The 24,108-nt window shown below is 34.1% G+C and overlaps 1 protein-coding gene across 1 annotated transcript in view; it reads left to right on the forward strand.

The window, feature by feature from the left end:
• The window catches only part of LOC114050041 (ryanodine receptor 2), an 811,539-nt gene that overhangs the window by 585,536 nt on the left and 201,895 nt on the right, over positions 1-24,108 (forward strand). Inside the window, exons 59-63 of the mRNA XM_027871576.1 lie at positions 4,556-4,679; positions 5,205-5,320; positions 12,976-13,040; positions 14,037-14,158; positions 21,961-22,010. Of these exons, the coding sequence (XP_027727377.1) occupies positions 4,556-4,679; positions 5,205-5,320; positions 12,976-13,040; positions 14,037-14,158; positions 21,961-22,010 (477 nt within the window). The remainder of the gene's footprint in view (positions 1-4,555; positions 4,680-5,204; positions 5,321-12,975; positions 13,041-14,036; positions 14,159-21,960; positions 22,011-24,108) is intronic.

The following is a 24,108-nucleotide window of genomic DNA, read 5'->3' on the forward strand; positions in this document are numbered from 1 at the left end:
ATGGCAAACTACTGCAGTATCTTTGCCAAGAAAACCCCATGGACAGCATGGTTGTATTATGATCCACAGAGTCACAAAGAATCAGACACAACTGAATGACTCAGCAACAACAACTGAAAGTGAGAGGACTGAAAAGATCCAGAGACAGAATTTCTGGGTAATTAGTAATCAGTTTATTAGCAAATAGCAAATAATAAATTTATGGTCAGTGGTTTCTTTCAGTAACCAAAGACAAAACCATGGAGATCACTGAATGCTTAAATACCTTTGAACTGGAGGTGTCCCTGACAGGTGAAAATCAACCCTGATTGGTGAACAATTAATGAAGGGGTGGACGTATTAATGAGGATGTGGGCTAAAAGTCTTTACCTCCTCCTGCTGATTACATGGCTTTATCATGAGACTTGGCCACCTCCAGCGGTCTGGACAAAGGAATCCATCTGTACCCAGACTACTGTCCTTTTTTTCCTTCATGAGCTGGGTTACCCTAAATCAGAATGGGGGGCTGCAAGGTCATAGACTTAATGCTTTAAGGCTGGAATTCTCCTAGATTAGATTATATTTACACTCTGAACAAAAGTAAGTTTTCCTAGTTGGGTAGGGTCCCACCCAAGATCTCTGAGTGTACACCAAGTATCAGGCCGATCTCATTTATCAGCCTTGTTGTTCAGAGGCTGGCTGAATGACCTACACCAGCTGGCCCCAAAGGAGAAAATAGAAAGGAAAAACCTTAATCCTAATTTAATAATTGGTTATTAATATAGTAGAAAATAATTACTTCTCTCACTAGAAAACTTTTTTTTTATCTCAAGGACTTCTATATGAATGAATTTTTGGAACCATGGCTGACATGTAGATTCCTTGAAATTGCTAGGTCTGGAGGGACATCTGTCTGATATGTTCATATCTGCTTAAGTATCCAATTTCCCCATTCAGCTGGTATCTTCTCTCTTCAGTTTTTTTCCAAGACTCCCAGATCCTTAAGATCATTATTCCATTGTCACTGTCCTGCACCAGTGCATTTGGCCAGAGTCTACCTTCCTTCACCCTTTCCTTCTCTCTCCTACCTATTCCATTCTCTACTGTCTCCTACCTTCCCCTTCCCTTGAAATATATTGATTGATCCAATCTAGGCATCCATTACCCTGTACCAAGAACTTTGCTGATTCAAGCCTTTCAGTGCCTAGATACTGAGGGAATCAAATTTGTAGATGGATAGGAAAAATTGGATGACCATTTCAGATGGAAATTTCAGAAGAAATAGCAGATTGAAGATCTGTCAGCCTTTTTAAAGGAACATTGACTTTTAAAGTATGTTAAGTATTAGTATGCATTTTTTGTGTATTTGTGGGTATATTATGTATGTGTGAGTATAATAAAGAATAAATTGTACATGGTATCAGGGGAAACTGTCATCATTGATATTACTTTTAGATCCTAGAAAACTAACAGAAAGAAAAGAAAAACTTTAAACTTTAACTTGCTCTCTAAAGCTGATTCTCAGCATAGTAATTTTTGAGAAATGTTTATCTTTTCTGCCACTAAAATCCTACTGTGATGTTTCATTATGGTGCACTGGTGAACCTGGATTCTTGAACTCTATGCCAGTGGAGTGTCAGTTCTGACAGGTTCTAAGAAGCTGGGAATGCTTTAGTATATACCTGATGTACCGTATGCTGCTTGTCCTAGAACCAGTTTGGCCACAGGATGTGTGGCCATATTTTAGGCCATAGCAACTTTCAGAGACCCTCTGATAAGTCATAGGAGCATTGCCTCTACACTAGAGGAAGGAGTGTTTTCACCAACAAAATCACAGAGCCTTCAAGTATTCCTGTTTATTGCATACACAGTAATAATTACATGTCATTTGTGTGCCCTCTAATTACACTAAACTTTCTTCATGTATGCTCAGCCTTCGTTGCTCATGTAACAATGTTGTCTGCTCACAACTTAATTGAGAGACATTATGTCTCTCATTGTCATCATCAAATAAAAAGGTAATCAAAATTTTTTTTCACTCAGTTAATTAAAATTTACAATCACCCGCTATGTGCCATATAATGTGCTAGGGACACGAAAAGAGGCAAAAGACCTCAAGGAGCTAACTAATTTAGTGGGGGAGGGAACATGCAAACAAATATATTCGAAGCAAGCTATATACAGGATAAATAATAGGAAATAATTAAAGGGGGGAGGAACTGGAATTAAGTGGGGTTGAAGAAGGCTTTCTGTAGAAAAGAGTTGAGACTTTAAAATGCTAGGAAAGGTCATGATTATACAGTACAACTACAGCAGAACTGGATAAAACTTAACAATGCATTATTGATTTTTTATTGCTTATTTAAATAGTCTCAGGTATAGCAGAACCCAGATATATCAACCTTGCTCTTCATGGATAAATCAAACAACATAAACAAAACACAGACATTGACACACGTATGACACACGTAGCAAAGGATCACAGATTTAGAGCTTGAAGGAATCTTTTACATCAATAATAATGCCTCCTGTCTGTGGGACAAGATTCCAGTGAGACTCAAGTTCTGGACAGGTGTCAGGAAATTATTGTCATATTTGACTCTTCTATTTGTATCATATTTGTACTAGGCCTAGAGAAATGAGAATACTTTTCAGTTAAAACAATGGTTATTTGCTTTCCCTCCACTTCTGCAAATTGTTTAATAGTGGCCTTTATTCTGTTCCCTTTGTTTTCAGATACATCTATTAGGATTTGATTTAACCTTCTTCTGTGTTGTAAATTAAATCAACAAATTATGATAATTGTGTAGGATGTAAATTGACTGAATATTTTATTCTATATCTTCTTAGAAGATGGAGATATCATAATACCTGTTAAATATAATGAATTTTAGATAAGATATTCAGAACTAAAAATATATATTTTAGTAAAACCCCACAGCAAAGTACTTTATTCCACTCTTAATTTGATTTTGCTGCAAGTCAAACCATGTCCACATCATAAAGAGTGATGTATTAAGGGATCTTTCTGTGGGTAACATGGAAAATTTATTATTCACTGATGCTAGGGCTGAGATGGGATTCTACAGATTATCGTGTATATCAGTTTGTAAGATAGTTCATGATTCCTTTACATTTTTGATGTTTGGTATATTACTTTTTTTTTTCTTCAGTTGTGATATTGTACTGTCACCTAATGGCCAAGCAGATTCATTACAACAACTCCATTTTCACAGATTTCATTATCTGTAAATCAAATACTATATTCCCTTAGCAAGAAGTATACCACATTTTTCCTTTTACTATTTTAGATTCAAAAAACAAATTTAAAATCATCCTAAGAATTTGTAGCCAAATCAAAGTAGAGACAGTACAGTACTATTTTATAAGTTTAGGTATGTACAAGATTGATAAACAAAATGTTCAATTTAATAAAAGTTATTTCAGGAATTTTCTTATGTTGTCTATTCTCACAGCTCCCAGAACATTTAGACCTCAGCTTCTCTCAAGCATGTTATCCTTGAGAAGGTACAAGGGTAGAAGACCTAATGGAAATTCTAAGAGGCCAATTGTGATGAATACAAATTCTTTGTCACTCTTTCTTATATAAATATATGGTACAGTGAAAAGAGTGTTGATTTTGATGTCAGAGGACCATTTGATTTCAGGCCCTTTTTGAAAATTGGACAAAAAAGTTTAGACTTGACATGATTTTTAAAAAGATATGAGTCTACTGAAGGTTTTTGAGATGATATATTAGTAAGTGGTATTTAAGAAAGGTTACTCTGTGGTGTAAAAAATTAAATGAAGGAGAATCATTCTGTTTTTGGTATACTGCTAGAAGGCATCTGGAGCAATCCAGGCATGTGACTAAAAGGGTATGTGTTAAGCATTGGTATTATACTGTGGGAATGAAAAGGTTAGAACTTGAGTAGGCTAGGTAAAGTGTAGGTCAAAGACCATGAGGAAGAAGTGGATCCAACTAAGGAGATAGAAGAGAGGCAGGAGACAAAAGTCCCTAATACCTTTACACAAAGCACTCACTTAATAAGTTTGTGAGAACCAGAAAATGTATATTTGATAGAACTGATACATACCACTCTGTGTATCAATTTGTATTGGGTTTTGTCATCCCTTGCTAAATTGCGTAAAAATAAAGTCTTAGGAAGATGGCCTAAGTGAAAAGAGGCAAAATTCTCAAAGTTCTACTCCTCGGTCACATTACAAATGAAGGTATTTTGCATCTTTAAGCATTTTCTACTTCTCAGCTGATCAGTTAGTAAGTATTTACTAAGTATTTACTTGTGGCTTGAACTCTGTGCTATTTGTAGGGATTCAAAGACAAAATGAAATGAAACAGTCCCTGCCCTCAGGGACCTTACATTCCACCTGGGGAGATAACAAGTACATAAATAAGTGTATATAAAATAAATACTGCAGGAGGTTAAAAAATGGGAGTAGGAACCTCTAATAATTGAGGAAAGAAAAGTTTCTTCTATTCTATGATTAAGTAGCATTTTGAAGGAAACAATAGAATTAATTACCACTTTGTGTTCTTTTTTTTATATTCTAGTAGGAGGTGGCAACCATCCCCTTCTGGTACCCTATGATACTTTGACAGCCAAAGAAAAAGCCAAAGATAGAGAGAAAGCACAGGATATTCTCAAGTTTTTACAGATAAATGGTTATGCAGTATCCAGGTAAAATAATAATTTATCTAGTGGCAATTAACTGTTTCAAGAATATTTAAATATCTATAACAAAAGATTAAATATTAAGCAAGCTTAATGGTTCCCCACTAATAGTCACCTTGGGGGTTGGTATAGTATATTAAAAAAAGAGCAGATTAACAGAGTTTTTTTTTAATGAAAAAACCCAAAACGCTGACTTTTCTTTTATAGCCATGTGTTTTACTTGATTCTACAATTCGCATCCACAATTACTATCAGATTCAATTGGTGCTAATTATATTTTTAAATCATATGATAATATTATGCCAAAGACCCACGTAACTTTTACCATCTCAGAATAAATTATTAATTAGTTTTTAATATTAGATCAGAAGTGCATATTCATTAGGGATTATTTCTAGCTCTTGTTTTCAACTATTTTTATAAGTAATAATATGGGGGTTAAGGTACCCTAGGAAACATTCTTATGTTTTGTAAAATTTAATCATTTAGTTGACCTTGTACAACCTTAGTTGTCTGTATTTTCTTTTTAAGGGGATTCAAGGACTTGGAACTGGACACACCTTCAATTGAGAAACGCTTTGCCTATAGTTTCCTTCAACAGCTTATCAGATATGTGGATGAAGCTCATCAATATATTTTGGAGTTTGGTATGATACCATGGTCCTTTTAGTAACAAATACGTTTTTGCACACTTGAGAATAAGATTTTTAATATCAGGGCAAGGAAAAAAAAAAGAACATGAGATAGTTTTTGATGCTTACTCTTCCGTTAAATAAGGCATTGAATATACCCTCATACTAAGCTATTCAAAATTCTATTGGGCACTAGTCTGTTACTAATTTTTAGATGTGGTTAAATTTTTGGTGACATCCCATCTTCTTTGGCCAAAATATGATTAGTGATTTTGATTAGGAAATGTTAATTATTTGAAAGCACATAAAAACAAAAGACCATTTAAATAATGTAGTGTAGTGGAAAGAAAAAGGTAAGAATTTGGGTAAAGCCCCAAATCTATCTAATTCTAATTGTATGGCTATGAACAAATCAGTTAGTTTCCCTCAGGGTTAGTTTTTTCATCTTTGAAATGGGAATAATAATATTTACAATGTTTACTTCTCAGTGTTTTAAAGATCAAATTGGATGATACATGGTACAAAAATTTTGTAAATTATAAAGTATTTTTTTTTAATTACTAAAACACACAAATGGACCTGTGATCTCATCAGTTTGGGAGTTCCTGTCAGTGATGCATATCACAACCCATCCATCTTTTCCTGTCTTGTGCTTCTGTTGTTCATGTCCTCCCAAAAGTTCACCACTAGGGGTAAAACCAAAGTGCTGGAGTTTTGTGTGTTTTTTTCCCCCTTTATCCTGACATTATAAAGATACCAGTAATACTCTGGCTCTCTACCTAGCATCACTTGTTCTTATCACATGACCAACATATCTTCTCTTCATATCATATAATTCCTTAATAATTACTTTGATACCCATTTTGTTTTGGAGTTCTTCATTGTTTATATGTTACAACCCACTTATCCCTACCTGACTCTCTTTATGCTGTTCATTTGGTACTCATTTTTAGTTCTTCAAAGTCAGTTGCGTTTTGTGTTTCTCTCAACCATGTTTCTCTATACTGGTAGAATGTAATTATTAAAAAAGATGAACCTTTGATTTCATGGGAAGCTTGGGGTCAGTAAATTAGCTTTGACATTTCACCAAAGCAATCCAGCTAGCCCTCTTTCCTGCTTCTGTTCAGCTCTTGGCCCAACTCATTGTCTCTCTTTACCGTCTTTCTCAGATACTGATATACAAGCTTTATATATCCAGATACTGATATACAAGCTTTATATATATATAAAAATCTTTGTTCTACTGAACAATTACTTTTTCATTAAGAACTTGTAAGCACAATCAGATCTCATAGTTTCTCTCTTTCAATTAATTCTGAATTGAATTAGTTAAGATGTAGCCCGTTGTTGAATATCAGTTACGAAAGCCTGTTTGTTCTCTTATAATACTGTCATCAAGAATATTCTTCAATTCTTATATAATGTATAAATAACATAAACATACAATTCTTATATAAATAATTTTTGTGTGTATAGAAGAGTAGCATACAGGCCAATATTTATTGATGTTTTCTTGGTGGCATTATTTTGTCTTCATAACGTCTTGAATTTTTCCCCCACCTTGTGTATCTTCCCTTCCTACATATGCTTTGTACAGTGGTCATTCAGCATCCCCACAATTTAATTACCTCCAGCGTGGATACCTTCTATATATACTTGGTTCATTCTGGCTGGTTTTCTCATCTTTATACACTTTAGTGTTGTTTCTGTTTCTTCTAAAAGCACATCTAGAACTGGGTTGTTAAAATCCAAGGTTAGTAGTTCCATTGCCCTTCATGGAGAAAACAGCTTATTACTATAGTTTTAAAAAAAGTTTTTCTTGTTTATCATCCTCCATTTTCCTCTTTGATTGCTCTCAAGATAATTTTGCTTACTTGGGTATCTGTTAACCTTTCTTCAAAGTAGTTTATATGCCACTGCTCTCTGCTTTATGAGATACATTTATCTTCAATAAGATTTTACAAAGAATTTACACTCTAATTTGGTATTAAAAGCCATTTCTGCTCAGCATATAAATTAGATGTGTATTGACTAATCTGGCTTCTTGATCTGCTTATTGTGACTATTAATTTATATTGTATAAACTTCTGGATAAAATCATTGTAGTCAGTGTTGATTTCACTTGATTCTATCCATTTTCATTTTTAAAATTTTTCAATTATGTTTTAAAATCATTCAAAGTGAGGTTGTTTCAATTATTTTCCATATCTCCTTTCATTTTTCTTTTTTTAAAATTATTTAATTATTTATTTATTTTTACTAATTCTGATCTTAAATCTTGTGAGTCAGTGGTTTGAGTGTATAGATTCAGGGTTACTGCCACATCAACAAAAATATTTTCCTGACTGTTAAAATATAATCTGCTTTTAAATTACTTTTTTTTTTTTACCAAAAATGATAGCCATTGGACATGGCAAGTACCACGTAACACCATAAAGAACATTCTAATAATTAATATAGTAAAGTATAAATTAGATTTCACCATTGCAGAACACACAATAGTTGAGATATCCATCACTCATCTTCATTCCACTATAATTAATTATATATAACAGATATAAATATTGTATTGTATTATTATTATATTTATGTTGTTCAGTCGTTTTAGTCATGTCTAACTATTAATGACCCCATCTGGGGTTTTGTGGCAAAGATACTGGGAGTGGGTTTGCCATTTTCTTTTCCAGCTCATTTTACAGATGAGGAAACTGGGGCAAACTGAGTTAGTGACTTGACCAAGGACACACAATTAGTAAGTGGCTGGGACTAGATTTGAAGTCTGGTGTTCCTTACTCCAGCCTGGTACTCTCCAGCCTTGTGCTCTATCCACGGAACCACCTAGCTGCTCTTGCATTATATTCTACCATAAAATTTCAGTTCATTCACAAACAATTTTGCATAAGACTTCACTCTCCTCACTCTATCACATATCCTTCTCTAATATAAATGAATAGCTGCTATCTTATGAAAGGAATATTTTAGAGGAAAAAGGTATTTTTTTCCTTTTTCCTCTCTGTATCTCTCTCATTTTTTATTTTATGTATTATCTCTGTGCTTTCAACAACCTTGTTGCTACTTCTGTCAAGGCCCCATAAAATTGGAAATATATAGCACTTCCCTCTTTCTCCATCAGACCTCTTCTGCTCTATCTCTCTTTCTGTTGTTTCTTTACTCAGATGATAAGCATGTATGCCAGATGTGCCAGGTATATCTAGACATATCCTTATGGCTCAAAATGAACTTGATAGTTTGTGTCCCATTTTTAATTTTTGTAGTTTGTAAGTAAAGCCAAGTATAAGTTGATAAATAAAAATAATGGCATTTCTAATTGAACATTCAGTAAATATTTGCCTTAAAAATATTTTCTGAATTAAAAAATATTCCCTAATGAAATAAACCTCGTATGCTTATGGCTCTGAAGAATTATAAACTCGTATACTAGGATTTTCTTGTTCCTGACATTTCTCCTAGTCTTAAATATGGCTACAGTTTTTCCAGTGAAATCTTGAGAAGCTCTCTTATCCTTACTCCTTCTGCATTTCTAATCCAATTTCTCATTCATAATGGGAGTCCTTCTTCCCAACTTTATAACTCTCTTCCTAAGCTTCTTGGCTTTAAGATAGATGCACCATAGCTTAGTTTATAATGTGTACTCTAGTTGAAACTATATCTGATATTCTGAAAAAAAAAACTCAGCTATTTTCTTTCATATATTCCTCTGAATTAGTGGTATTTAATTGGACAACTAAATTAGAATAATAGTGGGTCTTTGATCTTCATGTTCAAAAGAACTTGATATACATATATATATTATTATTTATGTGTGTTAGAAGTTACATCTTTGAATATTTTGAAGTTTCTGATTCATTTAAAGAAATAAGATCTGAATTGGAAGGTCTTCCAAGGAATCTCAGAAAATGATCTAGTCTCCTCTAATCTGCTGTCTTCATTTTTTTTCAGGAGTTAGGGGGTAGAGGAAGGAAACATTAGGTAAAAGGCAAGGAAATGTGTACTATAGTTTTAGCGATTGGTTTTACCATAAAATTCCTGGTTATGCATATGAATGAACCAGGCAGTAATATTATATATTATGTGACATCCAACATGGATTGAAAAACAGAGGAAAAACAAATTTTTCTTTGAATTAATAGCATCTAATTGACACCCCTGGGGCAGTAAGGTAGTATAATGGGCCCAGTGTGCTGGGCCTGTAGTTAGGAAGACTTAGCTTTGTTAGTTCAAATATGGCCTCAAACACTATGTGACCCAGGGCACTTAACCCTGTTTGTCTCAGTTTCCTCACCCACTCCAGTATCTTTGCCAATAAAACCTTAAGTGGGGAAATGAAGAGTTGGATACAAATGAAACAACCAAACAACAACATGGAATAACAACAACAAATTAATACCTCCGAATATATTCTTCTATAAATCATGACTGGTGTGTAGATAAGAGGGGAATATACAGTTTTGATGGCATACTCTGTGTTTAGCCACAAATCTATGGAAAGGAGTGGAATTAGGCTGATAAAGTTTTAACCATCCAAAATTATTCTTCCTGATAATCATTGAGTGTCCACACCTTTCCTGGAATGACTGAAACAGGACAAACAAAGAAGCAGAATGAATGGAAAGTATAGCAGGCACATATCTGTTTATTACAGCCACATTTTGCCAAGATTCCAAATATAAAATTTATTAACTTCAGTTTTTTTAAAAATATTCCTCTTCTGCTCGACATATTGATTTACCTACTTATTTATGATTTAAGTGGCAAATATTTATTTTCTCCATTTAGTCTTTGGACACCAGAGAAGCAGGATTAAGAAGAGAGTGAGAATTTAAATATAGCTTTGTTTAAATTGTATCACTTACACAGAAAATATGTTATTCACTTTATTTTTTTATTCATTTTAAGCAAGAGCATATATACACATACATGTATAAAGATATAAAACCATATATAAACATTAAAAACACATGCATATGTATATACAAATAAATGACATTTCAAGTTTAATTTCTGAAAATTGTAATGTTTGATCTGGGCAAAATTTAGCTTTGACATAATTTAAGTTATAAAATTCCTTACATAGTTCCATACATTTATCATTATTTCAATTTTGAAGTTCATGTGACCATCTACATAATGTGGCTGGTATATTTTGTAAAAACTAAAAGTAATGAGCTCAAGACTGTGCTGTGACTACAGATCCATTATATAATCACTCTTCATTCCTGATCACTAAACTTCTGGATGAATTGGCTGTGCATAAGTGTCACCAAATAGGACTCGAATATGACTGGCATTCATATTCATATTTAACAAATGTTTATTAAGCAGATGCTCAGTGCAAGGCACTGTACTGAATTGTAGACATTAACCAAATATGCATTTGACAAGGGGGATGGATGGAAGACCATGTTTTAAAGAAGGCTCCAGAGAGTAGGATTACTTTGTGATGCCATCTGAACTCTGCAGCATACCTGCTATACTTCAACAATAATGAATATTTATCCTAAACTCCTAAATTTCAGGGAAGGCTTATGCTTTGGTGTTATTTGGATCTATTCTCTAGATCACACCTCGCACAGTCATTGTGTCACGACTGCAAATACCACTTGCACACAAAGTTGGAAAAGTGCTAGTTTGGTGAGGAAGAGTCAGCATTCTGACAGTACAGTGTGGGCTGTCAAGTGGTAAAGATAAAGTCTTCAAAGGTGAACATTGTCCTGATGTGGGCAACACCTATGAATATGGAGGACTTGTGGATCCTGGGGTTTTCAGGGTATTCGTGTCATTTAGTCCCAGATTTTTCAGTATTAACTTTCTGAGCTATTCTGGTGTGCCTCAGCCACACACTTTCTGTGCTGAGCCACAAAAAATACAATGTATTCTTCTTCTTGTAAAGCTGCAAGACTTAATAAATAGAGAACTGATTGTAATTAAGAAAACCTGTTTTCAAAGCCTACCTGTGACACTTACTGGTCTCATAACCATGGGTAAGCCATCTTTTGGTGCCCCCAAGTAACTGTGTAAAATTGCATCACAACTGAATTGCTCGTCTGTATTAGTAGGGAGTTTTCTTCCAGGGAGTTTCCTGTACCAATAAAATCACAGATGCAGATGTCCCTTCCAATTCTCCCCCTAAATTCTCATTATAGTCTACATTATCTTTTATATGTGAGAAGAGAATAACTAGGGAGGGCATTCTTGCTCTATTCAGATAATTGGAAGTATGTCCTATGATCCTTCTCTTAGTCAAGTGATAAAAAGTTTATTTAGCAAAAGCAGGCAGCAGTCCTTAGGGAACCTGCGAGAGAATGAGGTTGGGGCTAGGGCTTATATGGAAAAGGGGCATGGAAAAGGAATGCCAGGGATACTAATTAGTTAATGCCAAGGGGTCCAGGTGTTTTGGGGAGTCAAAGGCATGGACCGTGGGGATCTGGAGGGGGGGGAGGCCTTGGGCCAACCAGGATCAAAAATCCTTGGAACAGGCACCACTCTGTCTGTTCTGATAACAGATTGTGTTCTGCAACAAGAGAAAATTTTCTCACAGGACAAGGGCCTACCAAGAAATTGGGAGGTTTCAAGAGACGTGATCTTAGGGCTGGGGTCTGATCACCCCACCAATATTGTTAGGTCCAAGAAGAAAAAAACACAATTTGTGAATCAAGTTTATAGATGAGACAATTTGTAGATTTGACTCAATGTTAAGGAAAACTTCCTAAAACTTATGTCCAAATAACTAAAGATCATTGAAAAGCATAGTTTTATTTATTGAAATTTCTGTTGGTGGAGCAGTTAAATAATTGTTCATTTAGAAAATGGATGACCCGTTGTCAGGCATATATTAGAAAAGCTTCATGCTCTTGGGTAACTTTGAAAATCCCCTCCAACTCTAGAGATTCTTTGTTATATGTCAAATTGGAGATGACCTTTTCTAAGCAGTGGGGAAAATCCAAGATTTTCAGACTGTTGTCTAAATTATCTTTTGTAACACATTGCATGTCATCTAACCTGATTCTTGAGTTTTCTGATGAGATGTTTTGATCGGAGAGTTAGAACCTGAGACACAGCACAGCATACTGTATGGTGTTGGGGCCAGGAAAACTCAGTTTAAGCTCTGCTTCTGCATTCATTGACTGGGTGACCATGGACAAGGTGCTTTGCCTCTCTGCCTTCCACCCCAACATCTCCTTCAAAAATAAAAGAAATTTTGAAGACCAATTTCAATGACTGCAGTCTAATCAACAGTTTTGTCATTACGTTTTCCATTCCCCTTTCTCAGTGACATTCTCTTCTCCATGAATGTTGAAGAATACCTTGATGGCATACTTTTACTTTATTCTGAAAAAGTTTGTCTGCCACGTGTCAGAGCTATTCTAATTCTATCCAAGTATGTATAGAAATAGAAATTGTATGTATACATTGATTTGTCCTTCTTTTTTTGAAAAAAAAATTTCTATACAATACAGTAGCCTTTGCTTATTCACAATCCCAAATCCCAATATTATTATTTTGTTTTGTTTTGTTTTTCATTTAACTTCACAGGGTAACATTGATTGAAGTTCTGTTATTCTAAATTATTCACTTTGGATGCTGAAAAAGTAGAATGGTGATCAGTTTTTGAAATACAGTATCCATTTAAAAACTTTTTGTTTTTACAGATGGTGGCAGCAGAAGCAAAGGGGAGCATTTTCCTTATGAACAGGAAATCAAATTCTTCGCTAAAGTACAGTATACTCTTGTTGCTACAGTGTTTGTTTACAAACTATGGTATTTAATTATTTGCATGTGTTTAAGATGCGTTTGTATGGAAATGTGAATTTTACTTAATGATATAGAAATGTAAATATTCTGTGGCATGAAAATGCATGAATCCCTAAAATAAATGTTCTCCCTTTCTTCACAGCACTTTGTCTCATGCTTCCACTTCTCTCTCTATTTGATAATCCAAATAGCAATTTATTGTGAGCAAAATAGAAGGTTGTCTTGATCTAAAAGTCCTCATATTTGTGTGAGTTATATTGATTAGAATGGGAATACATCTCTATTTCTTAATGAGAACACTTAAGCAATATTGTGGTTTTAAAAATTGGCTCAGTGTCTCTTGTGTAAGAAGAAATTAAACTTCATAAAAATACTCCTTGTTTACAAATAAAAAGAATTCAAAAGCAGGCTTACATGCCACGTAATTAATTGAAGCTCTCCTTAAGTCAGTAATTAATAGGTAGTGACAAGGAATAATGCATTCTGTGATCTCCATTGTTTACTTATAAATTGTTTCCTATTACTTAATTGTCTATAAAAGGGAACCATAATGGTTATTCCCTCTACCACCCCATTAAACCTGTGGTAAAATCAATCTAAGTAATTTCTTCTAAGTAATTTAAATTTTATTCTGGTCATCAAATGAGAATCTACTTCCTTATTCAAGCCTAATACAACCTGTTAGGTACTGAAATATTTTGTGGAAGAAACTAGCAATTCTAAAATCACCTTACAATTTACTACTTTATGTATCCACCTTCCCAGTTCTAGGTAGTCAATTGAGCTGAAGGAGCCAAATTTAGAATCCTGCTGCTGAATGACATAGCTATGAATATGGGAGGACTTTTTGCATGTAATCCTAGCTTGTATATTACACTCTCAAAACATACACTGGCCATATCCAAAACATTAAGTACACTTGAGATGATGGTATCTATTTTTCTCTGCTTTCATTCAGGTTGTACTTCCTTTAATCGATCAGTATTTCAAAAACCATCGCTTATACTTCTTATCTGCAGCAAGCAGGCCTCTCAGTACTGGAGGACACGCATCTAACAAGGAAAAAGAAATGGTGACTAGGTAAACAAATAAATATTTTGGATTAGTTAAGACTAAATTATATCTGTGTGTTGAGGCTTGAGGGTGGAATGAAATAGAGGCAAGAGAAATTTTATACTACTTTTACTCTGATTCCTGCTTATTAAGATGAGAAGAGAAGTAATAGCAAGCCATTGGGTATATGTTATAGTTTCTGAGTTTTATTACAGGATGATGCTAAAATTGGCACTGAAGAGCTAGGATTTAAAATAATTCTTGTTATGGAATAAGCATATGTAACAAACAAGGTGGGAGATATGTTATGTAATCTGTGTTTTAGTAAGAATTGATGTGTAAACATTATTTTTTCCACTTAATAGCATTTTTTCATATTGCATGTAAAGATAGTTTACAACATTCACTTTTAAAAGATTTTAAGTTCTAAATTTTTTTCTCCCTCTCTCCCCTCGCCTCTCCATAAGACAGCAAGCAATCTGATATAGGCTATACATGTGCAATCATATTAAACATATTTCCATGTTAATCATGCTGTGAAAGAAGAATCAGAACAAAAGAGAAAAACCACAAGAAAGAAAAAAAAGAGAGAGAGAAAATAGTGTGCTTTGATCCACATTCTCTGCATTCAGACTCCATAGTTCTTTCTCTGGATGTGGATAGCATTTTCTATAATGAGCCTTTCAGAATTGTCTTAGATCATTGTATTGCTGAAAAGAGCTAAGTCTATCAAAGTTGGTCATTGCTGTTAACTGTGTACAATGTTCTGGTCTGTTCACTTTACTCATCATCAGTTCATGTAAGTCTTTCCAGGTTTTTCTGAAACCCATCTGCTCATTATTTCTTATAACCACAATAGTATTCCTTTACATTCATATACCACAAACTTGTTTAGCCATTCCCCTATTCATGGGCATCCCCTCCATTTCCAATTCTTTGCCACCACAAAAAGAGCTGCTGTAAATATTTTTGTACATGTGGGTCCTTTTCCCTTTTTTATGATCTCTTTGGGATACACACCTAGAAAGATATTGCTGGATCAAAGAGTATGCACAGGTAAACAATTATTTTTACAACATTTATTTAAATCTGTTAATTTCAAAAACAATACATTGTAAGAAGGCAGAATTTAACTTGTGTGCCTTTGAATATGAAGTTTAGGGACAGCTAGGTGGGGCAGTGGATAGAGCACTGGTCCTGGAGTCAGGAACACCTGAGTTCAAATCTGGCCTCAGACACATAACACTCACTAGCTGTGTGACTCTAAGGAAGTCACTTAACCCTAATTGCCTCACCCTAAAAAAAATTAACTTTAATATAAAGTTTATAAAGACCAAAATCAGAAGAATATAAATGAAAATTACATTATGCCGCTTAATCCAACTTCCTACCACGTCTTCTCCGTTCTATCTTACAGAGACCAGAGTATATTTGTAGACTTGCTATAGATTCCTCTTTGACCTTTGGAGTAGTTTCTCTAGAATATCTACCTACCTATCTATGTATCTACGTATCTATCTACAGGTAGAGTTAGAGTTATGATAAAATGACTGTTTATTTTTCATTTTTTCAGCCCTTAGCAGGTGTATCCATAAATGTTTGAAAGAAAATAAAAAACCTCAGTACATTGCTTAAAACAGTGTGAAATGATGATACAATTTTTTTCTTAGTCTTCAGTGAAAGGGTCTGATGCCAACAGGGAATGGTAGGGCAATTAAATTCTTGGTGGATATGTGACAAGGTAAAATGAAAATTAGGAAAATAGGTCACTAATGAAGAGGAAAAAAGTTAACTTTCTTGATTATGTTGTAGATTTAGGAAAGTAGAGTCATATTTTAAAGTTTTGGTCCTTAAAATATCATGGCTGATTAGTCTCAACCTTAGGTTGGGTTCTCAGTGAATTGACAATAGTTAATTTCTTCCTGTTTCCTTTTTACTTCCCCTCTTATGTTTTTGCTGCCAAGCTCATCTCTCCACATGAGTTAGAGATCCAGAAGAAACAGAATCAATATCCCCCAGGATGCTAAAATAAAGCACAATTTAATGTTTGAGAAAACAGTGTAACTTGTATTACTCAAGAGCAAATGCTCTAATAATACATGTTGTTAGAATCTTCATTATTAGTAGTAGAAATAATAAATATTAGGCAGAGATATATTTGAAGATGTGAATTCCTTCCCTGTCATACATCAGTGTTCCTTCCCTCACCTTTAAGTGAGATAGATAGACTTCATCTTTCCAGACCACTCAGACTTTATAGAGGACACTTCTGCTTCTTTTGTGATGATCCCCTACCCAATGAAGCCATATTGGATGGGAGTCTGGACTTTGTCAGTGAAAACTCAACTTCTCCTTGCTAGTCTTGAATAATTGCCTTCTACTCCTCCAACCCTGCTATGTATAACCCATTCCTGTGGAGAATAAAATTTGTTTCATTTAAGAATGCTTTGCCTAGGTGGAGTTTGTTAAAAAGATAATTGTTTCCAGAAAGGACACACACACACACACACACACACACACACGTGCATGCATGTGCACACATACCCATATATATACACACACACACTATATATATACCTATACATACATACATACATATGTATGCTATATAAAGTAAAATAAATCAGTATTTTAAAACAACCTCATTAAACAGAAAAAAAGTAAATGTAAAAGCAGTTAGCTTCAAAGTTTTGCATTCCCTGACTTTTATTCCATAATCCTTGAAGCTTGATTAATGTTCACTACTCCCTTTTAACTTAGCTCCATCTCAATTCTGTCATCAGTCTGAGCCACCCCCAAGTGATGTAGCTTTGTGTGTTTGGGCTGTCCTTCTGTCCCCACTATATAATGCTATGTTAATTTATATTTCCTTTCATTTCTTTCTCACTAAAGAGCAGTCATTAATTTCTTCCCCTCTGATAAATTCATAAATTGTTAGTTAGACTTTGAGTCTTCCAGTCTACCCTCTCATTTTATAGTTAAGGAAAGTAGCCCAGACAGTAGAAGAAAATTGTTCATGGCATATATCTATAGTGAGTTGTAGAATTGTAAGTCTTGCTCCTGTTCTTGATCTGTCCACTACAACATGCTATTCTGATGTTAGCTTACCAGACAATCATCCAAGTATGTTAGCCCCTCAGCAAGTCCTGTGGATTTGAAAATTTGACATGATGCTGTGCCTCTATCACTACTGATTCTCCTCTTTTACCATTTCCTGTTCAGATTTAGGAAACTACTGGACTAGACCTGGGAGAAATTAGAAGCTTTCCATAGGATGACTGAATGCCAATAGCTAGAAGAGATCTTAGGTACCATCAAGTTCAACCCCTTCATTTTACAGATGAGGAAACTGAGGCCCAGAGAAATTGAATGACTTGCCCAAGGTTATACAGCTGGTAAATAGTAGAGCTGATATTCAGACCTCTGTCTTTTGACTATAACTTTAGTGTTCCTTCCTGTACGTCATGCAAATTGTCTTCCATTTCAGCACCTTGAGAACAAATTTTCATTTGCTGTAACCTGGACCAATTTTCCTGGCTGATATTTAGTTTTTAGCAAACAAAAGCAAATTTTTATAATTTCAATGCATTTGAATGAGATGTGGCAATGTTTTGTCACAATCCTTCAGAACAAAATTTACCTGTATAGAGAAATGATTGCAGTTTAACAAAGTAACTAAGAAGACAATTCTTTTTTCACTAAGAATTCTTACTTTTTTCATATCATTGAAATCAGTTGGTAAACATTTTTAATATAATATTTCAACAAATATAACTTTTTTTGTTGACTTATATAATCCAAGTCTTTGTTTTACCCAAATATAAGTCTACAAACAACTCTAGATGCATTTGAAGTAGAAGTTGGAAAGACTCAACTATAAAATATTTTTTAAAATCCTAATTTCTTTTTGAAACATTTACCAACCAAGCAGAAAAATATTATTGTTACATTGTATATCTGTATCTATCTATGTGTCTATCTATACTTTTATACTTTGATGGGTATATGATTTCATCAGTATGGGTACTCTTCCTACTGATACAAATTAGAACTCCAACATGCTTTCTTATCCTGTGTGATTTCCTGTCATGTTTTCTACTAGGTCTTTCAAATAGGATTTACTCAATAGACTAGAGGTCTTCCTCTTAGTCTTTTGGTGTCTTAGTGGTATCAATTATTACCCCTTATTTTATTTATGTTCAATAAAATCTTAATCCACTGGAGTGGTAGTGACCATGGATTTTCAAAGGCAATGCAAGCAGAAGCATAATTCCTTCAGGTATTAGCAACCTGGAAAGATACATATAAAGACTTAGAGTTATGTCTCTTCTTAGAGTTATGTCTCTTGTTTGAAAACCAACCTGACTAGGTAAAGAAAGTCATTATCAAAAATAAATCCCCAGGACAGCTAGGTGGCTCAGTGGATAGAGTATCAACCCTCAAATCAGGAGGACCTGAGTTCAAATGCGGCCTTAGACCAAACGCTTGACACTTACTAGCTGTGTGACCCTGGACAAGTCACTTAACCCCAACTGACTAAAAAAATAAATAAATAAATAAAAGAGTGAATCTCCAAGCAGTGACTTTTTTTTGGCTACAGAAAACCCAAAATGCATACACATATGATGGTGTTGGTTTTATCTTACATTTAATCCTTGAAAATATCCCATACTTTATAACTGAACTTATGAATACAAGTAAGTGGTAGGGTATTTATAGCTGTGAGGATATGAATATCTTCTCTATAGCCCTTCTTTCTCTATGTTCTATAACTGTGACTATCCAACTAGACACTGTATTCAAGGAGTTAAGGTTAGGAACTTGTTTCCTCATTTTAGAAGCTAAGTTGCATGGCGGCGGGGGCTGCTTAGGTATGGTTTAGTACACTTACACTTTTTCCCATAACAGTAGTTCACTAAAGGAAGCTTCAATCTAGAGCATATACTGTAATAACACATATTGTTGTTAGAATCTTCATTGCCAGAGGTAGTATGAGGAAGCAATATGAAGTGTCAACTAAAAAAGCCAATAAAGCCTCAAGATGCATAAATAGAAGTACATCTGTCCAAAACAAGGGAGATTATAGGCCAACAACACTCTGTCCTAGTCAGAACACACCTGGATAATTGTGTTTAGTTCTGGCTGCTATGTGTTTTAAGGAGATTGACAAACTATACTATATCTAAAAGAAGATAACTAGGAAGGTGAGGGGACAGACCACCGTACCAAGTGAGGATTTGGAATGATTGATTCAGAGAAGGGGAGACATGGGCCAGAGGTGAGGTAGACTGGAGGGAACATATTAACTCTTTAAATGTTTGAATGGCTGTCATGAGGAAGAGGGATTCACTTTGTTTACTTGTAGGTTCTAGGGACAGAATTAGGATTCTCCAAGTTGCAGAGAATCAAATTTTGGCTAGCTCCTAGGAAAAACATTTGATGATTAGAGTTGTCCAAATGTGAGTTTCCTTTCACTAATGATATTCAGTGAAGAGGTAGGATGTCCATTTGTGTGTGATATTGTAGAAGGTTGCAACTCAGATGTGGGTTGGATTAGATGGCTTCTGTGGTCCTTTCCAATTCTGACATCTTATGCTTTATGTTTTTTCTGTGGCACAGTAACTGATTAACAGCATAGGTTAAGATGGTGGTGTGACTGCAGAAACACACACCATCTAATAAGATAATGTAAACACAACTCTTTGCAGCTATAAGGTGTTAAATAAATGCATTGTTATTGTTTAAGATCGTGTGTAAAATGGAAACAATTTGATCTGGCAGTCAGAGGACCTGAGTCTGAATCCCTCTTCTCCTGCTTTTGTGACCATCAACAATTCACTTCCTTTCTCTAGCCTTCAGTTTTCTCATCTATAAAATGAGATGATCCCCATTATCCCTTTCAGTTCTGCATCTTTGATCCTCTGGCTACAACTCTTAAGCCAGTTTTTTTTCATGTATAGTTCATCATTACATATCTGAATTGATTGGGATCAAGCATAATCCTGGTGGGAAAGGGAAATTGGAGAGCATGGGAGAGAGCCTTGAGAGTCACGATATAGAGGTCATTATATCATATCATACTAAGTGATACACTGAAACATCTTGAGTGTTTGTGTAATTCCAAGGCATAAGTATTCTACCCTGTTTAAGAGCATAGAAGGATCCCTTTTGCAGATGATTTGTACAGTAAGTGGCTTAGGTAAGCTAGACTTATCCATAAGTGGGACACATAAAAACAAAGTTCCACTCTATGATGTACTCTCAGTTATCTACTTGAGAAGAAACACCTGTCACAGATCTTGATATCTTCTAAAAGAATAACTACTTGAGAAGTATGTGATTTTTTATTTTTTTACAACTTTCAATTATAGTAAAGGACTTACTACATAGATATTACCTTTAAGCTATTCATGAAATTTTCAATATAAATCCTTTTGATTGGAAGGTAGGATTATCTGTCTGTTAATTTTCTTTAGTGAAGTCTTTCCTGTATTAATTTTTGTTGGTTGTACTGACACGTGGAAAGGATGCATCATTTTAGTTCGTATGGTTAGAGTGTCAAAGTAATGCAGCACTGAATCAAATCCCTCTCTCTATGACCAAAGGTTGAACCTCATATCACAGCCAGCTGTTTTGCATGTGAAGCTGTTGATCATAAGGGAAAATGAGTAAGATACTGGTTGTGGTTCAGTCCATGTGAATCCATTACAATTACTAAAAATGACAACAATAACAAAACAGCACCATGACATGTCACTACTGCCACTTTCATTGGGGAGCATGTTTATTTTCTAAAATTTGATGAATATGGATTTTAATTTTGTAGGTATCTGTGTCAAATAAATATTTAGTCTCACTTCAGCTCTTAGGAAACAAATGTTCATTTCCATAACAAAACTGTCCACCATAATGCCTATCCTTATTGGCATTCAGAGCCCAGAGGATTTGGATGAATTTTCATCAGGACAGGACTGATGAGAAACACCAGATTTTATAGTATCTATCAGACATCAGGATCATTACAAAACTTTAAATACTAATGATGGCATTCATTTAATTTGCGCATTCATTCAATTATGGGGCACCTACTATGTACGGGGCATAGTTCTACATGCTATGAGGTTAAATAATATGTCTTTGACCTCAAGAAACATTCATTGTAGTAGGTCAAAGTTATAACTAAAATTCATTTAAGTACCATCTATTTATTATTTTACCCTTGGAGTAGTTGATTAATAGTGTTTCAGATTGTGTATGTGTGTGTGTGTGTGTGTGTGCGTGTGTGTGCTCACACACGTGCATGTGTGTGTAAATAAAATGGGTGTATTCAGGAATGGGAAAGGGTTAGTTCAGACTATATGCCAACATTCAAAGTAGATTTTAGAAATATTGAGCACCAAACATTTATTGGTATATATTTTCATTAATGCAGATATTTCCAAATATTCAGTGACATAATGGAATGGGCAAAAATGCACTTTTAGCTTCTGATTTCCTTCAGTAGTTATATACTTATGGATTTCATATAGATTGCTTCTATATTAATTAGCTTTGCTTCCAATTTTTTTTGTTTCTTTACTTATAGTATGTGCTTATTTAACCATGTTTGTTAAGGTATGCACTTAAAGATTCTTTCTTTAGTATTTTTTACTCCCATATTCTGCTCAGATAATTGATTCTTTCTGCGTGACATCATGTTGCTTTTTTCTTGCTCATATATCAGCTGTTTTTTTCTTTTTCTCTCCCTTTTCTTCTTTCTCCCCATCTTTTCTCCCTTCCCCCCCCTTCCCTTTTCTCTCTCTCTCTCTTTTTTTTCCTTTCGTCTTCAGCCTATTCTGCAAACTTGGAGTTCTTGTCAGGCATAGGATTTCACTGTTTGGTAAGGAGACCCTTGACAAATACCAGCATGGCCATCACTTGGTTTTCTTTGCCATTTTGCATTGTGTTGTGTCTTGCTTTGTTGCATGAATGCATGGTTGCATGGCTGCATGCATGGTCATCATTGGCTAAAAGAATGTTTTATGGCTGATTTTACTTAGCAATTCCAAATGATGTAATTGAGTGTGTGGCAAGTTTTATTTGCTAGTTCAAAATAATTGATATTTGAGGGATATTTTCAAAAGCTTAGAAGGAAGTGGTAGCTTCTGCCATATCCTGTTTTCATTAAGCATAGGAAAAAAAATTGTACCTGTACTTTATTCCAAAATTCCAAAAATTGTACTGTACCTTATTTATGCCTTAATTTCGATTAAAGTCCTATTATGAAGAAAATCCTGTTATATGCAATCTCTAATTCATATACAGTGGACTATTCCTCTCTTTTCTTATGCTCTGAATTCCATTTGCATTTCAGATATTGGAGCTTAGTCATGAGCAAGTCTTAGTGAAAAAAAAATGGAGTGCAGGGAGGAGAACCTTATTATACCAGGCATTTTGTAGTTTCTGGCTCTGAAAAAGATATAGTTTAATGTCTTTTCCCAGATTTGAAGTATAGTCACACATTTTCCATAGTCTTGTCTTTGATCTAAGCTGTTAGGTAACATTTTGCAATCTTGTGTTTCCCATTTTATTATAGCTCCTTTTGGCAGGTGCTAGAGCAAATTTGAACTACTTATCAATTTAGGATAGTTCCTGGATGATTTCACTTTTAAAATGTTCTTTTTGATTCTCTGATAGCTATGCAATGCAGTTTGTGAACGTTTCATTCCATTCACAGGGAAAACTAAGTCTGTGTGTGTGTATATGTGTGTGTGTGTGTGTGTGTGTGTGTGTATACCCATACATTATTTTGAAACTTTCCATTTCATGATGAGACCCATTCATTTTCTGTTGGAAATAATAGGATAACACTATTCATTTTCTAAAATTATTCTTTGATGTTAAACTATTATATTCAGTGTCTTGTTTCTTTTAAACATTCTTAAGTTTTGCATTTGTGTTCTTATTATTTTAGAAATCAATATGAGAATTATCTATACAATAGTATCTACTTAATTTACTTTAGTTTTAACTTATTAGCAGAGAAGAAAATTTTTATGAAAATTATTCAGCCTTTCTTTTAACAGTAATTTCATATTTCTCCCCTCTGTCCTCTAACAGAATGGTCTAATAATACACAACTCTGTTGAAGAACATTTGTCAATGTCACTCTGTGCCTCGTGTCATAATATAATTCTAAATTGTGCTCTGTGGTGACTCATTTCCTTATGCATTATGAATTCTTCTATTCCTTGACTATCCATTCCTTTCTATCACTTCCCTTTTGTGTCATTATAAAATTATTAATTGCAAAGAAACAAATCATAGAATTTTGAGCAAGGGATGATCAATTCAGAAGTATGGTGTTGGTCTATTATTTATTCAAACTTTTTCTAACCCTTGTTAGTTCAGTTAGCAATTTCATGTTTAATCTTATCAATTTTTAACTGTAAATAAGAATAGTAGACCTTCCTTAAAAATTTGTGGATTGCTCAGTTTTATATTATTTGTCACGTGCTATTCTAGTACACGTAGTGACAACTTCCACTAGAATTCTATAAAATTCTAGTTTTCTGTTTATGCATTTTTCATACAGTACTTACTTTATTTTTTGGGAAGACTTAAAATATGAAATATAAAAAATTAGATAGTACTAATATATGTGTGTTACTGATGAATTCTGTGTAAATCAATTTTCAATAATTTTCTCATCTAAATTCTGTAGGAAGTCTTTTTTTTAAGTGAAAACAGTGGTGAATCCTTTTGTAAAGCAAATAGTTCTTTTCTAAAACAAAGTCTCCAAATTGTCAATTATGTAAATTTAGGTATTCTTAAAGTGATAAATACCTATAAAATGTTATTTTTAGCAGTCCTTCTTAGAATATTTCACATCATTTTTGCTTTTTTATTGTTATAATTATTATATTTATTATTAAATATTATCATAGTATAATAAATAATATATTAATAATCTCTTATAATAATATTTCCAATTTTGT

This window comes from Vombatus ursinus, unplaced genomic scaffold (assembly GCF_900497805.2).
Source record: "Vombatus ursinus unplaced genomic scaffold, bare-nosed wombat genome assembly UNPS02014798.1, whole genome shotgun sequence".
NCBI lineage: Eukaryota > Metazoa > Chordata > Mammalia > Diprotodontia > Vombatidae > Vombatus > Vombatus ursinus.